At 37.9% G+C, this 22228-nt stretch overlaps 3 protein-coding genes across 6 annotated transcripts in view; 1 reads left to right on the forward strand and 2 right to left on the reverse strand.

Annotated features, from left to right (window-relative positions):
• The first annotated feature begins 1165 nt into the window (after positions 1–1165).
• On the forward strand, positions 1166–4953 carry LOC128017218 (olfactory receptor 50-like). The gene is made up of 2 exons (XM_052602489.1): positions 1166–2292; positions 3947–4953. Exons 1-2 carry the CDS (start codon positions 1376–1378, stop codon positions 4005–4007), a joined length of 978 nt encoding a protein of 325 aa, XP_052458449.1. The 5' UTR covers positions 1166–1375; the 3' UTR covers positions 4008–4953.
• On the reverse strand, positions 4718–18876 carry LOC128017217 (very long-chain specific acyl-CoA dehydrogenase, mitochondrial). Of its 3 annotated transcripts, none has more exons than XM_052602488.1 (21): positions 18649–18876; positions 18389–18514; positions 17933–18002; positions 17205–17279; positions 16928–17000; positions 16598–16662; positions 16128–16262; positions 15868–16012; positions 14636–14765; positions 12867–12992; positions 12514–12712; positions 11519–11623; positions 10249–10335; positions 10058–10120; positions 7254–7355; positions 7002–7099; positions 6811–6883; positions 6561–6633; positions 6241–6313; positions 5787–5862; positions 4718–5696 (listed from the first exon to the last, which is right to left on the reverse strand). In XM_052602488.1, exons 2-21 carry the CDS (start codon positions 18460–18462, stop codon positions 5559–5561), a joined length of 1980 nt encoding a protein of 659 aa, XP_052458448.1. In that variant the 5' UTR covers positions 18463–18514; positions 18649–18876; the 3' UTR covers positions 4718–5558. The 3 variants fall into 3 exon arrangements, with proteins under 3 accessions (XP_052458448.1, XP_052458446.1, XP_052458447.1); XM_052602486.1 differs by having other exon boundaries at positions 18389–18540; XM_052602487.1 differs by having other exon boundaries at positions 18389–18876.
• Positions 18877–20216: 1340 nt separating this feature from the next.
• LOC128017222 (segment polarity protein dishevelled homolog DVL-2) overlaps positions 20217–22228 on the reverse strand; it is a 37146-nt gene continuing 35134 nt past the window's right edge. For both annotated transcript variants that reach the window (XM_052602495.1, XM_052602493.1), the window contains exon 15: positions 20217–22048. In XM_052602495.1, coding sequence (XP_052458455.1) covers positions 21498–22048 — 551 coding nt within the window. In that variant the 3' untranslated portion in view covers positions 20217–21497. The remainder of the gene's footprint in view (positions 22049–22228) is intronic.

The raw sequence follows: 22228 nt of genomic DNA on the forward strand, positions 1-22228 counted from the left end.
TGAAGGGTTGTGAGTTCTAGTCTCGGGCTGGACGGAATTGTGGGTGGGGGGAGTGCATGTACAGTTCTCTCTCCACCTTCAATACCATGACTTAGGTGCCCTTGAGCAAGGCATCGAACCCCCAACTGCTCCCCGGGCGCCGCAGCATAAATGGCTGCCCACTGCTCCGGGTGTGTGCTCACAGTGTGTGTGTGTGTGTTCACTGCTCTGTGTGTGTGCATTTCGGATGGGTTAAATGCAGAGCACAAATTCTGAGTATGGGTCACCATACTTGGCTGAATGTCACTTCACTTTCAGGTCCTGAGAGATAGTGGTGCCCAGGAACCTGAATGACTCTGCTGCAGTCACAATGCTGTTCATGATAGTGATGGGGGGAGAGCAGGGGTTTTCCCCTTGAGTCCACGATCATCTCCACAGTTTTGAGTGTGTTGAGCTCCAGGTTGTTAAGACTGCACCAGACAGCCAGCTCTTTAACCTTTTGTCTGTAAGCAGACTCGTCACCGTCCTGAATGAGGCCGATGAGCGTGGTGTCATTGCAAACTTCGGAGCTTGACAGAGTGGTCTTTAGATGTGCAGTCATTGGTGTAAAGGGAGAAGTGTTGATAGTGTTAAAGGTCGAGCACACAGTCTGCTCCAGTCCAGAAGCATGATAAGCACTGCACATGTACGCTTTGGTGCAGACCACAAAACGAATCTGACCTATTTGAATTCTACACAGAATGTTAAATTGTATAGCATTGTGGCTGTCATACCCTGTCAAATGCGTAGGCTGTTCATATTACACAGTTTAGCCATAAATTGCTATTTCAGAAACTAATTTGTATGGGAACTTTATACAGGCTAAGTGTTTGATGCAAAAATGTGCTTAGCTACAGATGTTGCAATAACATATTACAAACAACACAACACTCTAAGTGTCTTCTATGTTACAACACTTAGGTGTCCTGTCCCCTACTGAAAAAAGTATGATCTCTCGATATAACTTCACTGTATAAAAGTTTTATTTTTATAAGACACTTGCCACATTTGACGTTTCTCATGAAAACATGCTGTGCACACAACAAGGCGCCGAAATGAGTGCAACTCAAACACGCCCCTCCTCCGTTCTCTCTCTCTCTCTCTCCCTCTCTCTGCTGCTCTAGAGAGGGAAGTAAGCGACTCTTTCCATCACTAGCTTGACTTTTATGCGAAGTCCACAGGTTTTATTTTTTGACCGACCAGAATCAAGAAACGAATTCACATGAACATTCGGATTCTTGAAGAAACTCCTACCACCGTCGAGCCAAATGAACCGTCCGCACGCGCTGAAAGCGTTTTGTTCGGGAACGTTTTGTTTCTACTACTGTACACGAGCGAGGACTGAAGAAGCGGTAGGATGTCAAATGCTACAGATGATGTCAACTCGTATCCACACGTACGTGTTTGGGCAGCGGGAGTTTCTTTGATCATTTTGGCTTTTTTCAACTTGATCATCAACTGGACCATAGTGCGCGAGGTGCGTCTGCGGAGCCATGCGCGCTTCGTCCTCGTGTTCCATTTGCTGTTCTCCGCGCTGGTTTACTTCGCAGTCAGCTTTAGCTTTAACTTACAAAGTTACCTGAAAGCAGCGACCAGGCCAACCATATGTCTGGCGCTAATCAAAGGTCTGATGACAAGCGGCTCCAATATCATCCTCACCATCACGGCGATGGCGCTGGACCGTTATTTTGCCATATGTTACCCGCTCCACTACAGCAAAGTCTGTTTTAAACCCTGGCCATGGCTCATCGGGATCCTAACATGGGGACTGGCGTTGATTATTCCTCTCACCCTATCACCCAAAATAGAAAATGGCACTGTGTCATGTGGAAGAAAATCTTTGCGAGGCGGAGAAATGCACAAAATCGTTTTAATATCCATCTGTACTGTTCTTATCGTGTACAGCTATGTACGGATCTTATGTGAGGGGCGTCGTCTGGGTGTGTTGAACCGGCGCAACCGGGCTGCTTGTAAGACTATCGCTCTCCACGGCACGCAGCTGGCCGTCTTCATCCTCCCGAATTTCATACTGTTTTTGCTGCATATCCTTAAAAGCAAAGAATTACTCGAGAGTTCCACAAAAGAGCTTTTTGCTGTCATAAGTTTCGCTTTCTTCAGCCTGGCGCAGTGCATTGCGCCGATAGTATACGGACTGCGTAAAGAGGAACTACTGGAACATCTTAATCACCGGTTCCCGTGTTTATCCGTCCAGTTGAAACGCATTTTGGAGTGGACTGTCAACATCACACATCCCAATCGGCGTCGCCAGCAAAGGTAGGTTAATACAGTAGAATAACAATGTAACGCGTACTTGTCTCTGCCAAGGCGCATTACGCATCGCAATTTATGCGCATTTGGTAACGCGCACTCGACATCAAGTTAAAACTTTTAAGGCTTTAAGTTGGTTTAAGAAATAAATGTTTTGCTTTTGCTTATGGTCTTATGTGGACTGTGATCTGGTGAAGAATTGGTTAGGTTGATTGGATTGTCATACACTGAAAAATACATTTTCCAGTTTAGATTGCTTTTACAGCTAGAAGACACCAACACTGGTCTACTTTATCTTTCATTAACTGCTTTAAACAAGCAAAAATGCTGAAAAGTGAGTTTATATCCCTGAACTAAATGCTAAAACCACCTGTTTCACATGTTTGCCCCTATTCTTGCATCCAAAAAATCCCCTGCAACTCAAAGTCAAAACAAGCAGCCTAACTCAATTAAATACTATCAAATCCTCCTGAGATGTAAAAATTTCGTGTCCTAAACAAAATGTACAATTTTACCTATTTCTATTCAACATTTTAAGTATTAAAGGATCTTAAATGGGACATACTGGCATACTTTGTCATTTCAAATATTTGGGGGTGTGGCCAAATATGTTTTAGCAATAGAAATATGGAAATATAATAATAATAATCATTTGCTCATTGCATATCAAAAGATAATATAATACAAAAGTCAAAATATCTTCGTATGGGATTCTAAATAGTTTCTTTTGCTTGGACTCAGGAGAATATATATACTCTGGTCCACAAGATAAATATTTTGATACAGTACATGTCTGTGTGGGAGGCACAAATCTGTTTCCACATCAAACTGTAAACATCTGTCATTGTTAATTTAGTCTACGCCATCTAAACTTCAGCTCTAAAGTTTTTAAAACAATATCCAAATTCTACTTTAATATATTATAAAATAGTTTATTCCTGTGTTGTCAGCTGAATTATCAGCAGGCATTACTCCAGTCTTCAGGGTCACATGATCCTCCAGAAATCATTCTAACATGCAGATGTGCTGATAAAGAAACATTTCTTATTATAACCAATGCTGAAAACAGTTATGGTGCTTAATATGTTTGTGGAATCCGTTGATAACTAATTTTTTTAAGGATTCTATGATTAATAGAAGCATTATTTGAAATGGATATCTTTTTGTAAACAAGTCTTAAAGTCACTTTTGATTATTTTAATGCATCTTTGCTGAGAAAAGCATTCTTTCCATTTATAATAAATCTACTGACCCTAAAGTTTTAAACAGTAGTTGTAGACCTATGTTAAAGATTTAGAAAGATTGCTTATATATTTATTGAAGGGTACTAGTGCTTACTTTGAATTACTTGATGGTTTTATCAGGCAAAAGTCACATACTCACATCTGACATGTTTTCGAACCTGAGAAACTACTGACAAAAATAAAGAAAATGTCTTCTCTACACTGGTTTGCTGATCTCCCAGCCGGATCAGACTGGTTTTTACAGGCTGGGAGGCCATATTAAATCAGCCAAGACCAGTAAACCAGCCCAGGCAGGTTTCTCTCAGCAGTCATTACAATGAAACGGCCATACTGAAAAATTATTGACCACCAAATTGTTCATGATATGAAATCCATGCTGGAATTTTTGTTAATTTTACATATTGGGTTTATTTCAGGGAGCGGAGAATGACTTCAGAGACTTTATTATCAAGAGAGATCTCACAGACGACTGTGTGACATCTTTGGATTAAGATGGATTTGGATTTTCTTTTTTACAGAGACTGGGATTTTTTGTTGAGAAAACAAACTTGTGACTTTCAGAAAACTGAGAATTTCTATTGTTCAAGACATGAATTCATTAAGTCGGACTATATTACAGCAACTACATGGTGTTCAAGAATTAATTTTGCCAAATGGAGAGCTGAAGATTAAGTCAACTGTGATTTTTAAATGAACATTAACTGTAAATAGTACCAGTGACATATTGTCATGCGAACCAGTAACAATTGTGCAGCAAGGATCAGAATTCTTACTTTTCTAATAGCTATACCAATGTCTTCTCTCTTGTATCCTTTGTACTGGCAAAACTTAACAGTATTTCGCAGTCATATACATATAAGCTAATGACCCAAGTAAACAAACTAAACTTGACTGTGAAACAGGTTCAGTTGTAATGTATGTGTTGTTAAACTGGTGGCAGGTTTGTAGTATTTGATATATGGTTTGTAACCACTGCACCTTGAGTTGTCAAGACACACTGGCTTAATAAGGTCACTAATGCTCTTTTACGGTTTCCTGTAAACTGTCTATTTACAATATAATACTGCATTCACAGGCTAATGCACTGGTGAAAGGCCAAAACGTTCGATTCTGTGAAATTTCAAATACTGTTAAGCACTGCAACATATAGTGAGTATTTATAATTACAACAGGCCAGTGCAGCTGGATTGTTAACAGGTGTTTTTTGTATGTTTGCTTTATTAGTAATTACATGCCTTAGGGGAAATGCAACAGAAAATGAAAGGGAAAAAAATCATTTAAAATAAATGGCTTTACAAAAAAATCCAACAGGAGGAACAAACATACATCTCTCACAGGCATCATACATCTGTGTAATTTCTAAATTACAGACGTTTATGTGATATTGGCCATTTTTAATAAAGATCTTTTGTATTTATGTTAAGATCATAATGTTATTTAGTTCACCAAAACAAAACATTTCTTAGTAACAGAGACAAATGACTTGTTCATGATATGAGACTCAACAGAGTTTCTTTTTTAGCTGTGAGAAAAAACTTCTGGGTAAGTCTGGATACGACGCTTCACATTAAAACCATGGATTCAGCTAAAGGTGAGGTTCAATGTAAAACCGATAAATAAAAATGTTGTCCATCAATGACATATTGAAAACATTTGCAAAATAGCAGCTAGACCGGATATTGGGCTGAGGTTTGTTGACGAGTCTGAAGTACTTCAGTCAGAGCTTTAACGCTCTTCAAAGCAGACTAGGTTTCACCATGGGTTAATTTATTATAATTATTATATATATTTTTTATTTAGGCTTGATAACATATACAAAAAGTACTTAACTGATCTTCAACGTACACCCAAATCTGCAAGTCCTACTCATTAATTTACATACATTATTATAAAACATTAAAGCACTCCTGTGGTCGAAGTACACAATGTGACAGACTCCACTCATTATGGATTGGAGCACTGAACAGTCTGGGTTAAGAGATATGGGCAGGTGTGACTGACTGGTTAGAGAAGAGATGCTTGGGTGATTTAAAAGCCCAGAGGATGAGGAGATACCACCCCTCCGTTTTCTACCACAGCAGCAGAAATGGCACGCAAGTTCTTGAAGATCTGCTTGGATGACCCTGACCTGAGGAACTTGATGTCCTGCATGACTCTCTCATGGGCCTAAAGGAAAGAAATCGCAGATTAATGCTTAAAGATGGGAAGAAGTTAAAGGAGAAGTAAAAAAAATAAACATGGATGCTGAACACTGACCTCAGTAACCCAGGTTTCACACAGCATCTTCTCGTGCTGTGCAGAAGGGTGAGCTTGGCTGAGAGACCTGGATGCTCTGAGAAAGGAAAACGATGAAACAAGTGCAAATGTTATATCTTAAGTAAAGCTGAATGATCTCTCCTTTAATTAAGCGATTAACACCTGTATTTTCAGTAATGCATGACCATCCAGTTTACATTTTCTATTCATTTATACATAAACAACCAGACTTGTATGTTTTTAGAAGGAAAGCTTGAGCTAACGGTCCAAAATAGCTTACTGCTATTTTTAGTAATAGCACTTATTTCCTTTTTTAAGCTGTATGATCTGAGGTTAGCTTTACATCAGTAGTATGAATGATGTCGAAGTTAAACACTTCGGGCTAGGGTTTAAAAAAAAAACACCATACCCTGAGTATGAGCAGTTGTTATGTAGATTTATACATATAACTTACCTGGACAAGACCACAACCATGGCGTACAGATCAATGGCACAGTCTGCAACTCGCTTCAGAACAAACTGTTCATCTAAAAAGCCACATGAACAATCACAATGAGAAAGGTTCAAGCCACATGCCCATATGGACACCTGACAAAAGCTTTTGACACAATATTTAGGTGTAATAAGGAAAACATGTAAAATGAAAGCAAAAAACAACAGGAAGAATTGACCTGAAAAACACACACGCACACAAAAAAAAGTCCACAGCACATTCCCAGCACTGACTAAAGCAAATAATATAATCTAGCAGCACTATGCAAACACATCCCTCACCAATGATTCTCTTTCCATGTTTCAGGAGAAGCTCTTCAATAACAGCTCCAAACTGCTCGATGGCTTTAACAGTCTTTAAGAGAGGGGAAAAACATGATCTTTAAGCCCTGCGATCTACATCTTATTTAAGCTTTGGTATTCTTGCTGGTATCCTAGCAGTTTCAATACGATTACTTCTGAATAAATATAATTCCAGCACTGGATGAACATCTCAGTGTTGTCCAAGCACTATGGCTTTGCTTTAATTTACCAATTCTCCACTGTGGTTTAATTCTGGATGGACCGTTCCCTGCAAACTCAGTCCTGTCCCCAAGCCTGCCTTCCTGTCAGAGACAGAGAGATAAAGACAGACATATTGGAGGTTTATCAAGATGATGCAAAGTACATGACAATGCAAAACAAAATGTCTTGCAAATGTTTTTAGAGATATGAAGGTCTAACCTCTTGGCTCGCTTTGTGATTTCACTCGTCAACATCCCAGCATTACCAAAAGGGTTCTTCAGAGCTTTCTGCAAGCTCTTTAGCTGATTGCCTGCATTCTACCGAACAGAACACACATTTGAAATGTAATTTCCATACAGTTTTTAGTAGCACCAGATGTCAACAACCACACGTGCTGTAAACTTTAGGTGGTTTTGCAGTACAGGAAGCAGGCAGTTATGTTCTCAGCAGTGTTTTTCTTTCCCCTTTTACCTGGAAGCCGTTGAGCGCTACGAATAGTCGCAGGATGTCATTGGTTCCCTCAAAGATTCTGAAGATTCGCAGGTCCCTCAATACTCGTTCCACACCAGCGTCCTGCACCAATAACATGTTGTATCATGTGAGTGTGAGACTGTGTTGAATTCCCACAAAAATAATCGATCCATTATTTTAATTCAGTTTAAACAGGATATTACACAACACATGAGAACACGACAATTATAAAAATAAAAAAATCCTGATGATGGAAGTAAAGCTATCGCAATTGTGTGAGAAATACAGTACATGAACATTTTTTTATAATTAAGATTAAAGTGACAAGACATACAGCCAAGTATGGTGACCCATGCTCAGAATTCGTATTCTGCATTTAACCCATCCGAAGTGCCACAGACAGCAGTGAACACACACACACACCGTGAACACACACCCGGAGCAGTGGGCAGCCATTTATGTTGCGGTGCCCGGCGAGCAGTTGGGGGTTTTGTGCCTTGTTCGAGGGCACCTCAGTCGTGGTATTGACTGCCCGAGACTCGAACCCACAACCCTAGGGTTAGGAGTCAAACTCTCTAACCTCTAGGCCACGACCTCCCACATAAGTCTGTTATGCTCACCCAAGCTGCATTTATTTCATGATTAATACAATAAAGACAGTAATAATTTCACAACAGCAACAAGTTTCACAACAACCATTACTTCAGTCTTCGGTGTCATGTGATTCTTTAGAAACAGTCCTAATTTGCTAATTAAGTTCTCAAACTTATATATATATATATATATATATATATATATATATATATATATATATATATATATACATATATTATCAATGTTGAAAACTTTATTTGCTGCTTAACATTCTATGGGGAAGTTAAACAAACAACACTTTAATAACACCTTTATAAAGCAAGGGGAAGTTAAACATGGTTTAAAAGTGACAGAACAGACATTTATAAGGTTACAAAAGATTTATATTTCAAATAAATGCTGTTCTTTGAACTTTCTATTGACCAAACAATTCTTAAAATAAAATGTATAATGGTTACCACGATAGCAAAAACAGTTTTCAGGTTTAATAAGAACCATTATTAATAATGGAGCACCGAGTCATTGAGAATAATAATTAGCAGGAAGCAGGGATAAAATTACATTTTAAAATATATTATTAAAAAAAATTGTGTGTGTGTTTGTGCATATCTATCTATCTTTTATATATAAAGTATAAAAAGGTGTATATAAATAATTATTTATGTATGTATAACAACAAGTGGAGCTGAGAGACTTGTGGTTCTTATCAGATCAGTAGACCAAAAAAAGACACAAACTAAGAGGAACTGATTAAACTCTTCTCTGGAAATTAGCATAGACATCCCATCTTGATCATTGGCTAGAGGCTGCATCTGCACGTTGCATTCTAACTGACACAAGAGAAGAAAAAAACCAATACAACACAACACAGCCACGATCAATTTCCAGACGTGACCTACATTTAGCAAAGACCAATTTTATCTGTGTATGGTTTTGTGCTGCGGTGTGAAAGGTTAGCACTGCCATGTCCCTCACTCACTAACCAATCATATTGTTGCTGAGGTCTTCCTTTGCAAGACACCTCCAGTTTTTCCACCACACTGGGACAGAACATATAGGCCTTGAGGGGGTGATTGCCCACACAGTAGGTGTTTTTCAATGTTCACATTTTGAGTCACAACGCAGACACTTATGTTGCAACCTTATTGCAGCATAATTAGAGTCTGGTTTCTGAAAAAGCAGCTGACAAACATCTTTGAAGAAAACCAACAAAACCTTATCTATCTCATGTATTTTTGGCACTGATATATCTGATACACAAAATAATAAATACAATTTAACTTGATCTAAAACCAGAGAATCATGCATACCAGCCCTAAAAAAATTCTATTTGAAAGCATTAAAGGAATACATCACCCAAATAGGAAAGTTTGCTGCAAGTTCACTAACTTACAGGATGTAGAGGAGTTTGTTTGTTTGTTGAAACAGATTTGGAGAAATTTAGCATTACTTCACTTTCTCACCAATAGAACCTCTGCAGTGTCAGAAGGTTCTATTCTATTCTATCCAAACAGCTGAGAAAAACATGACAATAACCCACAGGTAAACCATGTGACTCCAGTCCATCAATTAATGTCTTGTGAAGTGGAAAGTGGCGTGTGTATAAGAAACAGATCCTTCATAAAAATCTTTAGACCATTACTTCTAGCCAAAATAGGAATCATTATCCCTTAACCCTGTTATCCTTTCACAGCAAAATCCACAACAAATTCATTTAGAACCGTTTTTTCTTGAAAATGGTGCTTGATCTGAGCATACTTCTCACCTGATTCAGATGAGACAACTTTTTCAGTAGAAAAAGCAATATTATGGATAGTGGACTTAGATAACCGGAGCCGATAACAAGAGTCTTAATGATGGTCAGACATTGATTGATGGACTGGAGTTGTGTGGATTATAGTGATGTTTTTATCAGCTGTTTGAAATCTCATTTTGACGGCACCCATTCACTGCAGAGGATCTATTGGTGAGCAAGTGATGTAATGCTAAATATCTTCATATTTGTTCCAAAGAACCAAGAAACTCTTGGACGGACTGAGGGTGATACATTTTCAGGAAATTGTTGTTTTTGGGAGAACTGTTTCTTTAAGGGATTATGGACATAGAAGTATGGCTTTCTGAAAATAAATCTGATTACATTTTAATGTATATTTTACATTTTAATGATCACAATGCGATCAACACATACACACACACACACACACACTGACCTTCATGAATCCCATTCCACCCATGATCTGAATGCATTCATCCGTCACCAACCAAGCTGCTTCCTAGAGGAAAATCCAGCAATGGTAAATTTGCTAAATATTCTTTAGACTTCCAAAAATGTTAGATTTCCAAAATATTAATGTGGGATTGAATACTAGAACAATTGGGTTGAACAATGTTAAACACTTACAGAAGCAAAGATTTTACTAATGGCCGCCTCGATCTGGAACTCAGTGGCTCCGCTGTCCATATTCCCACTAACCATGTAAGCCATGGACTAAGTCCATGGAGAAAAGAAGAAAGGAGGGAAAAAAAGAAGCATCAATAAAAATGTTCTGAACAAATAAACTGCTTAATGTAATGGAAAACTGACACAGAAAACACAACAGATGATGAATAGGCTATGTATTTTTAGACGTTTTACACCACGTGGCCCATTCAAATCGTTCAGAAATGATGGAGAAGCTCCCACTTCCTCTAAATCAAGTGGAAGTAAGACATTCATACACTGAGCTCTGCAAGTGTACACAGCTAAAACACTGATTTCTGCAAAGTCCATGAAGAGTTCACTGACCATTAGAGATGCTTCACCTTTGGACTGTGTAAAATATGGTTAATGTATGGGATCAAACATAAGCTGCATTTACTTGACTCTATAAAAGGATGTCACATAGTCCGTGCCCACCGTAGGGCGGGTTGTTGAATGAGAACAATAATTATGATAAAATGATAAGATTGTGATAAATGTTTATGTGTGAAAAGCGGAACAAAACAGCACTACTCATATGAAGTAGTTCAGAGTTTACACGGCAGCACGAGATCACTAAAGCAGATGTGTTTACTCGCTGATGAATCACGAGAGCACTAAAAAGAGTAGTGAAATCCAGTGTGAAGCGACTGAATTCAATCAAAAACACAAATGATTTAAAATAGATTAACGCCAGATGAAACAGCACTGACAAACAGCAGCAACACTGTGTGCAACGATACAGTCAACCGGCTTTTGAATCTACAAATCATGACATTTACCATGTATTTACTCTAGTAACACTAACGGCACCATGGTATGTCAGAAATGTAAGATATATCAAATTCTATTATATTATTAATGTAGCTTTGTATTAAACATATTAAAAGAGTAATGAAATATAATTACAGTATCTTTTTGATTAAGCTATAGCATTTGTTAATTTATACTAAATGTATTTAGACTACTGCTTTTCATACAAATAACTAGAATTCATATGATTGAATTTTTAATATAGCATTGAAGTGCTATATTTGTGGTTTCAACTCCAGTTATCATGATTTATGTGGAATAACAATGGTTAATTTGGGGGGGGGGGTGAATAAAAGGTTAGGAACCACTGATAAAGTTAGTAGGTGGTGTGTGTGACTTTCAAATGACATTGTTCCCTGAGGGGAAAGTCAACATGTGACTAAGCTGTAAGTAAGCTCACCTCGGTCACATACTGAAGCATTGCCATTCTGGCCATCTTCTCCTGAATAGCACCATAGTTGTGGATCTTGTTACCAAACTGAGTCCGGTTAGCAGCATGGTCAACCTTTTTGAGAGAAAATAAAATAAAAACATAACTGGAAATATAGAGACTATGCAACTGGTGAACATGGAAAATTGAAATAATAGCTTGAAAAAATAAAAATAAAAATCAAATTTATCAAATAATATGAGGGTATGGTTTTACAGCAGATGCATTCCCAAATGCTTCCTTTGTATGACTTGACACTTGCTATGCTGAATCTAACCTTAAAACAGACTAGCAAGTGAAGACTCACAGGGCAAGTGTACTGCAGTGAATAAGATCAATGCTAAGTTTCAACTTTCAAGAGTTCCTGGTCTGAGACAGATACACAAACACAGAGACAAACATAGATGCCTGTGGTAAGAGAAAGCACCGAGGCTGTCGAGAAGTCGCCTCCTCCCTCGCCGAGAAAACTGTTTTAGCCCTCAATCACTCAGCAACTAAACATTGCATGAAAGCATATTGCAATAGGTGCACCAGCATCCTGTTCTTGTACAATACATATTGCCTTCAAGCTGTATTTTATCAGTTGGCCAAGAAATCATATCTTTCATACATAAGCTTTTAAGAAATTAGCCAACTGTGATGAGCAACGAGAGAAAAATACGCTGGAAAATTGTGGTGAGGCATGTGCCAATACAAGCTCCGATGCCACGTAGCACGGGGACAGTGCACTGTGTGCTGAGGAATTTCCCTGCATATTAAGCAGAGGAAGTGAGGATGATGGGGTGCTGGCGGGTGGGAGGAAGTGGCCTTACATTGGCGCTAACAAAACAGCATGCTAGATGAACAAAGTACGAGAAGAGGAAATGAAAAAGCGAGAAAAACTTGCTGGAACAGGCATCAATGAGGCCAACAGCTTACAAACAGAACAAACATCAGATAACGCTCACTTATGCACACATACGCACCGCTTTGGAGATGACACCCTTCATGGTGCCAGAGAGAGCGGCGGCCATGCCGAAGCGGCCATTGTTGAGGATGTTCATGGCCACTTTGAATCCACCTCCAACCTCTCCCAGCACACACTCCGCAGGGACACGCACATTCTCAAAATACACTTCTGCCGTGTTGGATGCTTTAATGCCCATCTTTTTCTCAGGTGGACCACTGAGAGACAAAGAAAAAGAGATGATGCATTTGAAGTGAATTTGGAAAGAACAGAAGATAAAGAGATAAGAAAGATGATGATGACAGAGGGAAAATTTCAACTCTTGAAAGATTCTTGATCAGAGAACTGCTTCGAGGCAAACCCAGCACTTACTGCGTGACTCCTCCGAAGCTCCTCTCCACAATGAACGCTGTAATTTTGTCCTTCATCTCTCCAGTCTTCTCATCCTTCATGGGAGTCTTTGCAAACACAGTGAAGATCTCAGCAATGCCTCCATTACTAAGACAGAGGAGGCAAAGAACCTGTTTATTATCAGTAATGCAATATGATGGGGACTTCAATCTTTTTCAGGCCAAGGACCCCTTTGTGGATGGAAAGATAGAGGAGGGACCACCGGTTACATATTGTTAGAATGTGTTGCATTCTAAAGCTAATGGATGAAAGAATCCACACAATTTTGACAAAACGGGAATGCATGGTTATAATATACAGAACCAAACTGTGTGTTGGTGGACGCTAATATAATTATCATTATAATTATCGTTCTCTGGTGTGAACAGGGCTTAAGCCTGGACTATAATAACAAGCATACAATATTATACTGTAATTATAATTAATACTTAATTTAATTGTTTTTTTTTGTTGTTGCCTATTTTACTTCCATCAAGCCCCCAAAATTATATTTCACATTAATTTAACAAGTAGCAGAACACCTCACCTCATCAAGCTACACAATGTGATTGTATCGGGAAAGTGTGGCAAAGTTCAAAATGTAAAGGGGTTTAGGGTTAGGGGTTTAGAAAATCCCCTTTGCCTCCAGGATGAACAATAGAAACGATGCCTGCTAAGCTCCACTAATTATAACAGATCTTCACGCTATTAAACATATGCATTTAAGAGCTAAAATGCACTGTGGAAGTTCTCAGGCTGTAACCCACCACACACACACACACACACACACACACACACACACATGACCAGAAACGCTGTTTTGAATGACTGTACTGCTAGGAGAGGCAATTAATGGCAAGATGAGCTCATCCAATACATGACATGAACCAGCCTGTAATTTGTTAAGTGATGATGCCCCCTAGTGGCCACAAGGTGAGAGGTGAACATCTCTGCCACCACACTATGGGTCTCATTCATGAAACATTCGTAAATATACGAGTAAATATGCGCGTAAAGAGAACTTCCCGAAAACTCTTCTCCTGATTCATAAAAACTTCGTAAACGTCAGATGTGATAGTGAAATGTGTGTGTGTGTTAATGAATTCCAATCAGGCGTAAATGGGACGCGCGTGCACGCTCACTCTCAATTACCATAAATCCCGCCTATTAAATCCGACTGACAACTATATATGAGCATCATATTATGACACCAAACGAAGGATTTCAACATGTCTTCTCAAAAGCGACTGAAAAAGAAACATTTCTCAGCTGCAGAATTCGAAGTTTTATTATCAGAAGTTCATTCAAAACGCCACATTTTATTTTCAAGCGTACTAGTGGCGTATCAGGTCCTAAAAACGGAAGTTTGGCAGCATATTAAGGATCCTATTACTGGCTCTCATAATAAAAGTTAAAAGAAAGACCGTATGTAATTAATATATATAATATTTTTTTCAAAATGCTGTGTAAATATGTACCCGATTAAGGTGAATTAAAATGCAGCCGTATTAATGAGCAAAACGTTCAGAGGTTAAAAGCACTATTTACGCGTGGCTGGGAGCAGGTGTAGATTTCTTTCGTACCCCCTAACATTTGGAAAATACAAACGTTTTAATGAATCCGAAAATTTACTCCAAAACCACTTTTTTGCGATTTACACAAAAATTCGTTCTGCTGGTGTTTCATGAATGAGACCCAATGTGTGTGTGGGTGTTTGTGTGCATTTAAAAGTCAAATCACATCGAACACACCTGATCCAGATCTTGCTTCCATTCAGGGTGTAGTACTGGCCGCAAGGGGATCGAACTGCATTGGTTTTAATGGAGGCTGCATCAGAACCACTCGCTGGTTCAGTAAGACAGAAGGCAGCAATATGCTCTCCTACCAAAAACACACAGGGCAGAGTTATTATTTAACAAAGAAGATAAAGATCTTAACTTTATCTGTCAGGGCAAGTATTAAATATGTGCACTAAAACAAAACATTTGTGTCACACTATCAATGATAAAATGAGTGAGCGATGATGAGGAAATGTACAGGCAGCATTGTATGTTATGTGCTCAAGCAAATATGTTGGTGAGAAAATTGTGTGTTCGGATCAGGTAAAGATATATCTTTTTACAGCATATCCTACATATTTTCATACTGCTCCTTTGTGAGTTACGTTTAAAGAAAGCTTATGCAAGTTTCAGGTTGCTTACATTGACAATCTGTGAATCCTGCTTAAAAAAAAAAAAAACAGGTGGAGCAATGCAAGTGATATTCTGTAAGGTAAGAGTACAATCCTTTCCGGCTTTAATGAGAAATTTAATGTGATGTAATGTATAAATTCATTTGTCAGTCGGACGGTTATTTTAATGTTGCTGTGAAATCCTAGGCTTACTGTGGTGCGATATCAGTCACTTATGAGAAAACATTGGTATAAATATATATATTTATTTTATGTGTATTGCTTATGGACCTTGAGTCTGGAAATAAAGTTGAATCAAACTGAATCGAATCTCCTTCTAAGAAGTCTGCTCATTATGGGATTTTCAATGTCAGATTCTTACAATGTTTAGATTTGGTCTACTAATCTTAAAAGTTAAGTAACATTATTTTTATATTTGTGAAAAGCGCAATTACTGTGCAGTCAAGTTTAGTCTACAGTCTACTACTGTGCAATATTTGTTTACATGCTTTAAAATGCATTTTATAAAGTTTATTCAACATGAATAAATTACTTAAATCATAGTTTGCAATTATGTGTTTTCTAATTAATCATCGACCAATTTTTCAGTCATGACAGCCCCATTTGGAATATTTTTAGCTGACTTTGAGTCAGACAGAAAATAAGTTTTACAATACAAGATGGATCACTGATAGTACAAAATATACCATAATATTATGGCTATTTCTAAATTCTATATTAAGTCACAGTTAATCATAGGTGCAGTTGTTGTGTATGCTCTTCACATTATCAAACACACAGTAGCTTACTCACCAGTGGCCAGCTTTGGAAGGTACTTCTCTTTCTGCTGAGGGTTACCAAAAAGCAGGATGCCTTTGAAGCCAATGGACTGATGGGCCCCAAGAGTGATGCCCACACCCAGATCATGCATCCCAACAATCTCCACCAGCCTGGCATACTGTTAATAGAGTGGTATATGCATAAATTTCATGTGTATCTCTAGGTTTCTATTTGTTTTTGTCTCTACCTCCTTCTCAAATGGAAGAAAAATGAAAACGGATCTGTGATCTTACTTGTGTGTTGGTGAGTCCCACACCACCAAGATCTGCAGGCACCTGAAGACCAAAAGCTCCCATCTCCTTCAGGCCTTCCATTGTGTGTTCCTCCACCTTCTCCAGAGCATCATTCTTCATGGGGTCATTCACTTCCTGGAAACACACACAGTAACATTGCAAAAACAAAACGTTTGACTGCTAACATATTTGTGCTAAAATCTCAGTTTCATGTGAGCTACATTTTAGTTTATTATATTAAAAGAATGTTTTGGAGGTAATACAACTTTAAATGCCTTTAGAATAAAGGTGGATAGTATAAATATTGTTTTGTCCAAATATGGGACGCTTTCCCAAGATTTAATTTTGAGCTTAATTTTCTCACATTTTTCCATTGTTTTCAATGCTATGTACAATGAGTGTTTGCAAATATTTAAGGAAATCAGTGTACAAAAAAATAAAAAATAGAGAGATAGGTGAAATAAACTTACCTCAAAAAACTTACTGCATGGCCCAACTAACTCCTTGAGGAACTGTGACTGCTCTTCATTGAGCACTACATGGACGAATGAGAAAATATTCAGGACAAAAAAGACCGTAAACTCACACTCAGCAACACTGATGTGTCAATATAATGCATTGACACTACAAAAAAAACAAAACAATACTATAACATTTAAAAGCAAAAATCAGTCTAAAATCAACATTTCCCAGCTTTAACAAACATGAAAAATTGAAATTAACATCTGGCGACAAAACAATAATACAAGGCCAATCTAAAACATACTTTAGCACAGGGGAAAAAAAGACTTTGGAGTCACCTGAGGGGAAGGGGAAAACCTGAGAAGTGCTGATTTGCCCTTTGAACATGTTCACAGCGAATGACTTTGACTCCTGGTGGGAAAAAGTTATGAGCCTCTTACAGCAAAATAACAACACTGCCCTTATATTACAGAAAGATCATGAAAGTGTGTGGCATCATATTAACTCATCAGAAAATATCTCAAGAGAATAAAAAGCAGCATTTGCAGTTATTATAAGATTTCCTTCTCAAATCAATGCACAATGTGACTGAATCCAGCACATACACTCACGTACCACAATAGCCATCTTATCAACCTTCTCAGCTGTCGTTGTGGCATCACTGCCGACTACATTCTTGTCCAGAACGGCCTTGGTAAAAATAACAACCTCAAGTTACTGTTATGCATGTAACAAAACTACACAGAAATATACAGCATTCAATTTTTTAAGTACTTAATAACTATTGGGTTAATATTGCTTTCTAAGCTCTTCTACTGAAGACCCTTTTCGGTTTGATGGGTTCAAGTACAAAGTGACAAAGATTTCCATGACTTGACATTGAGACAAAAAAAAGGCTGCCAAGTCCAGCAGAGAGCAATGACAAGGATCATATTACTTTCCCTTCTAAACCTTCTCTCACATACAAACAAATAACCTCATTCACACAAGACGTGTGATAGTAAATCAACCATAATAATATTTTTATATTTTCCTTACTCTGAATATTTATTCTGAAATGTAGCATCTGATTTTGTTTAAGTCAACCACAATATTTACGTAAGACCATATGACGAAACACCCAGTGCCAAGATCCCGTGTGTCATGTGAACTTTACTCCAGATTTATACTAATGGGTGTCGGAGGACAAGCACCTGTCTTTTTTTCCACAGGACCTGACCGACCCAGATTGGCCACAGCATGATCTGCGTATCAGTTCTGGTGATAAACTACTTGAACTGACTCTGTGACATAACCCATGTTTGGAAATGTGATAATGAATACATTACAAAGATATGTCTCACCTCCGCGGCCTGACTTGCGTAAAAACGAGCATTTCGCACTGCCACAAGAGCTCCAGTTTGGCGCTGCACTCTGTCAAAGGAGAGAAAGTTGGAAATATAACATTTTATAACTCATATATTGTCTTAATCACTTCTGCATGTTTAACTATCCATCTATCTAACTACATAGATAATAATCATTAAAACAATAATAATAATAATAATAATAATAATAATATTTATATATATATATATATATATATATATATATATATATATATATATATATATATATATACATACATATATATACACACACACACACACATAAAAAATACACACACGTTCATTCAGGGGACAATTTTTAATTATCTTAGTTTCGGTGTATTCGATATTTGTTTCACCCTTCAGATAACGAGAAAAGCTTTTTGTTTTACATAATAATAAGCTCGAGCCGAATGAAAATATGGATCTCACCCTGTAATAGCTGGTTGTAGACGGAAGACAGAGCTGCAGATCGCGGGACTCTGAGTAACTTTACGCAACAACATGATGATGTTTAGGCCGAGATTCCTGTCTTTCTTGCCGAGCGTTGTTTATCTCCTGTGAAGCGGAAATGTCAAGCTTCCCTATGTATCGAGGACAAATTAAAAAGTAATTTAACGCCAATAAACATGCATTTAATGCTGCCAATACATCCAAAAAAAGGATCGGAGTGTCCTAGAATGCAGCAGAACCTGTTTTAATTCGCCCAAGACTGGCTCTTCCAGTTAGTGTCTCTTTCGACCGCAGACTGCAGCAGACAATCCTCCTGCGAACACTTCCGCTGAACGAAACACGAAAACACGACTGAATGAGCGCCCGAAATATGAAAACTACTGACTGACGAAGCGGTTTGATAACACTGTATAACTTGCTGCCTAGAGCCTCAGCCTACCGGAAGTCCACGTCCTTTTCTTTAGTGGCAAGGGAAGTGCCAGGTAGCGCTGCTGCTGATCTCAGATCAGCTTTTACAGACACTTCGAGAAGACACTTCGGGGGAGGCGCTACAATAACAGCCGAAGGTTCCTTTGTGTGTCACAGTGAAACATACATTCAGTTATGTATAATATAATATATGTATAATATATTATTCCATATATATATGAGCTAACTTACACAAAGCGATTACATTTTCGCTATATTTACATTGACATGATATATAACATGAATTAAAATGCCTAATCGAAATGAATACATTTAAAATAATTTGTACTGGTGGTAATAAATAATAATAATAATAATAATAATAATAATAATAATAAACATGTATTAATTTGGCAGATGCTTTTATCCAAAGAGACTTACATTTGAGGAATACAACAACGATGTATCAAAAGATGGCAATAAGCACAAGAAATGCCCTTTATACAAGGCTTCAGTCATCGTTCAAAATTAAAAGTTAGGACAGGAGGATAATAAAAGAACAGAAACGTTTTATTATTAATAATTTTATTATTATTACTTCTTATAATTAACGTTTAAACAAAACATTTAAAGGTTACTTTTTGAGAAAAAAAGTTAACTTTTTTATTGAAAAAAGGTCGAGTTAAGGTATCTTTGGGTAGATCATTTTCTGTACAGGTACATTCCTTTGTACATTTTCTGTACAAACATTGCTTTGATCCACACATTTTGTAATTAATAAACTGAATTGACAAAATTTGAACAGTGTGTTAAATTTTAGATAATCATCAATTATAATAAAAAAGTGATTGGTCGGCAGTGGTAACGTATTCATCCAAAAGTTAAAATTCAGAAGATTATACTTACCATCATGTTGTTAACCTCAAATTTACAAGATTATTTAAACTGAAAACAAAATGAGAATATTTTTTTGTTTACATTTTAATGCCTGTCAAACTGGGAAAATAACAACACTTAAGAGTTAATTCTCATTAAGTCTCACTTGCAATACATTTAGAAATGGCACGTTGATGCATCACACCACATTTGACATCACTGAACTCATGCCATTGATTCGGTCATGTGTTGTAAGGTGGTGTCAAAGTGACCGTTTGATTTTGCGTATTGAGATTTGAGAGCTGCAGTGGAAGGAAAGATTTTGCATAACTAAAAATGTGTGTGATTTACACGAATAATACAACAACCCATGGTGATTCTATATTTAACTCTATATAACACTGATACAGTAGTGATGCATATATAAACACTCTATATAGTATATAAGATAAAGTCTGAAACTAAATCACAAAAATAACAATAGCATCAAACACTTGACAATTCTCAGAGAATGAATGACTAGTTTCGGAGTCAATTCTATCAAATTTATTTGGAGTGACAGCATGCAAAAGTGACAGTATCTGATGATATTCAAAACGTAACACTTCAACATGGCATTCCATTGAGACTCAGTAATTATGCAGCACCTGAATATTTGGACCTTTATATCTATAAAAACTCATAAACACTAAAAATATAAAAAGGCGCTATTATTATCAGCCATGCAAAGATAAAAAAAAAACATCTCTGGAGTAGAACATAGAATGAACAACCTATTCTACCCAGAAAGTACCTTTTATGGGGTTAAAACTTTCTCTGCACGTACCATTTTAGTACAATCATTTTATAGTCTGCCTATTTTTGAGGGTACTAGCAAGTCTTTGAGAGGGATTGAATCAGAAGAGTTCTTAATCTCAGAAACTGACAACCAAATATTTGTTTCCATGAACCCTGGCTCCAATCAGCAGTACAAAGACAGTTTACAAAGGCAATTTTTTAAGCATATACAGTACATAATACATGAGAGAAAAGCTTTCAGAATTCCTTGGTACACTTTAAAGCACTACTTACAGACATAATACACCTGATCGATTGTTGCAACCTTTTGAATCCTTTTAAAGGTTTTTGAAGGCATGCCTATAGTTTATATCTTGCGATTCTGACTTTTTTTCGTATGAGTTCTAATTTTGCATCTCGCAATTCTGTTTTTTTTTTTTTCACGTCCTATTGATTAAAAAATAAAAAGCTAATTTTTCCTCCCACACAATTGCAAGTTAATATGCCGCAATTTCCTCTCAGAAATGCAAGAAAAAAAGTCTAAATTGTGAGATAAAAGTTGCAATTACCTTTTTATGTTTTTATCCCATGACGGAAACAAGCTTCCATGCTTTATTATTTTTATAGAAGGGTTTTCTTAAAATGTAAGTTTTAATTCATCACTGTTTTTAAAAGCATTTTGTATTCTAGTGAATATCGTGTCGGTCATTTAAAAGGTGTGTAAAGCGAATTTGCTTTTAGAAATATTTTCTGGAAAATCATGAGATCTTTGTCTTTGTGGTATTAGCCGCAACAGGGTCTGGCTTTGACTAAGGCAAAACAGATTTTGAAGTCTGTGCTATGCAAGACTTCCTACCCTTCTGTTAACCCTGTTCCTACCGTCAAGAACAAAAACTAACTCTAAAGAGCTGCACTGATAAAGTAAACTACATCTCTGTCAGTCACAGAGTAGAACTCACAGTTATCAGGTGATTCTAACCTCTCTGCTTTCACTCCTTCACTTGTGCATCGACGGTTACATCCTTCATTACATCACATCCACAAAAAACTCACTGGGGTTTCCCATGGCCAAATGGAAAGACTGCCTAGAGGCAGTTAGCTCAGGCGGGACGGAGCCCAGGTCTCGGGTTGGTGGAGCTCCTGGAGGCCCACCAGGGGTGCCGGAGGGGGGAAAGCCAGGGTGGGGCGGCAAAGTAGGCGTTTGTGGGTGTGGGGCTCCAAGTGCTAAATGTGGGTGTGGATGCTGGGGCACCATCATCACCATCATTGGGTTGTAAGAAATGGGGATTCCAGGCGGATATGGAGCAAGATGAGCCTGCGGGACACGATGATGCGAGCGCTGGCTCGAGCGCTGACTGGAGCGACTGTGTTCGCTAGGAGTGGCTGAGCCGTGGTCTCGTCTCAGGCTGCTGCGAACAGAGTAATCTGACTCGCTACCGCTGCCAGAACGCGAGTCAGCTCCGCCCCCACCAGGAGATTTATCGTCACGTACGCTACCTCCCGCCGTGCTGCCAGATACACTTTTACTGCCCCTTCTCTTCTCTCCATCACTGCGTGTGGAGCCACTGCTGTGACTCCCTGAGAGAAAGAGAGACAAGAACACAAACAGTGTTGACAGGGGTATAAAAACTTTTTATTTGTATACCAATATTAGTTAAGTTTATAGTGTTTTACACACTGATCTATAAATGACTGGATCACTCATCATGTTGTTATCTACCAACGGCCATTGAAGCCAAAGGAAGTGTTCGATCAAAA

This window comes from Carassius gibelio, chromosome A7 (genome assembly GCF_023724105.1).
Source record: "Carassius gibelio isolate Cgi1373 ecotype wild population from Czech Republic chromosome A7, carGib1.2-hapl.c, whole genome shotgun sequence".
Taxonomy (NCBI): domain Eukaryota; kingdom Metazoa; phylum Chordata; class Actinopteri; order Cypriniformes; family Cyprinidae; genus Carassius; species Carassius gibelio.

Coding starts and splice junctions, on each gene's coding strand:
- LOC128017217 (XM_052602488.1), bottom strand. CDS start 18,462: ATGTTGTTGCGTAAAGTTACTCAGAGTCCCGCGATCTGCAGCTCTGTC. Junction 16,013..16,127: donor TGGGACTCACCAACACACAA/GTAAGATCACAG, acceptor CTCTATTAACAG/TATGCCAGGCTGGTGGAGAT. Junction 10,121..10,248: donor TTAGTAAAATCTTTGCTTCT/GTAAGTGTTTAA, acceptor ATTTTCCTCTAG/GAAGCAGCTTGGTTGGTGAC.
- LOC128017218 (XM_052602489.1), top strand. CDS start 1,376: ATGTCAAATGCTACAGATGATGTCAACTCGTATCCACACGTACGTGTT. Junction 2,293..3,946: donor AATCGGCGTCGCCAGCAAAG/GTAGGTTAATAC, acceptor GGTTTATTTCAG/GGAGCGGAGAATGACTTCAG.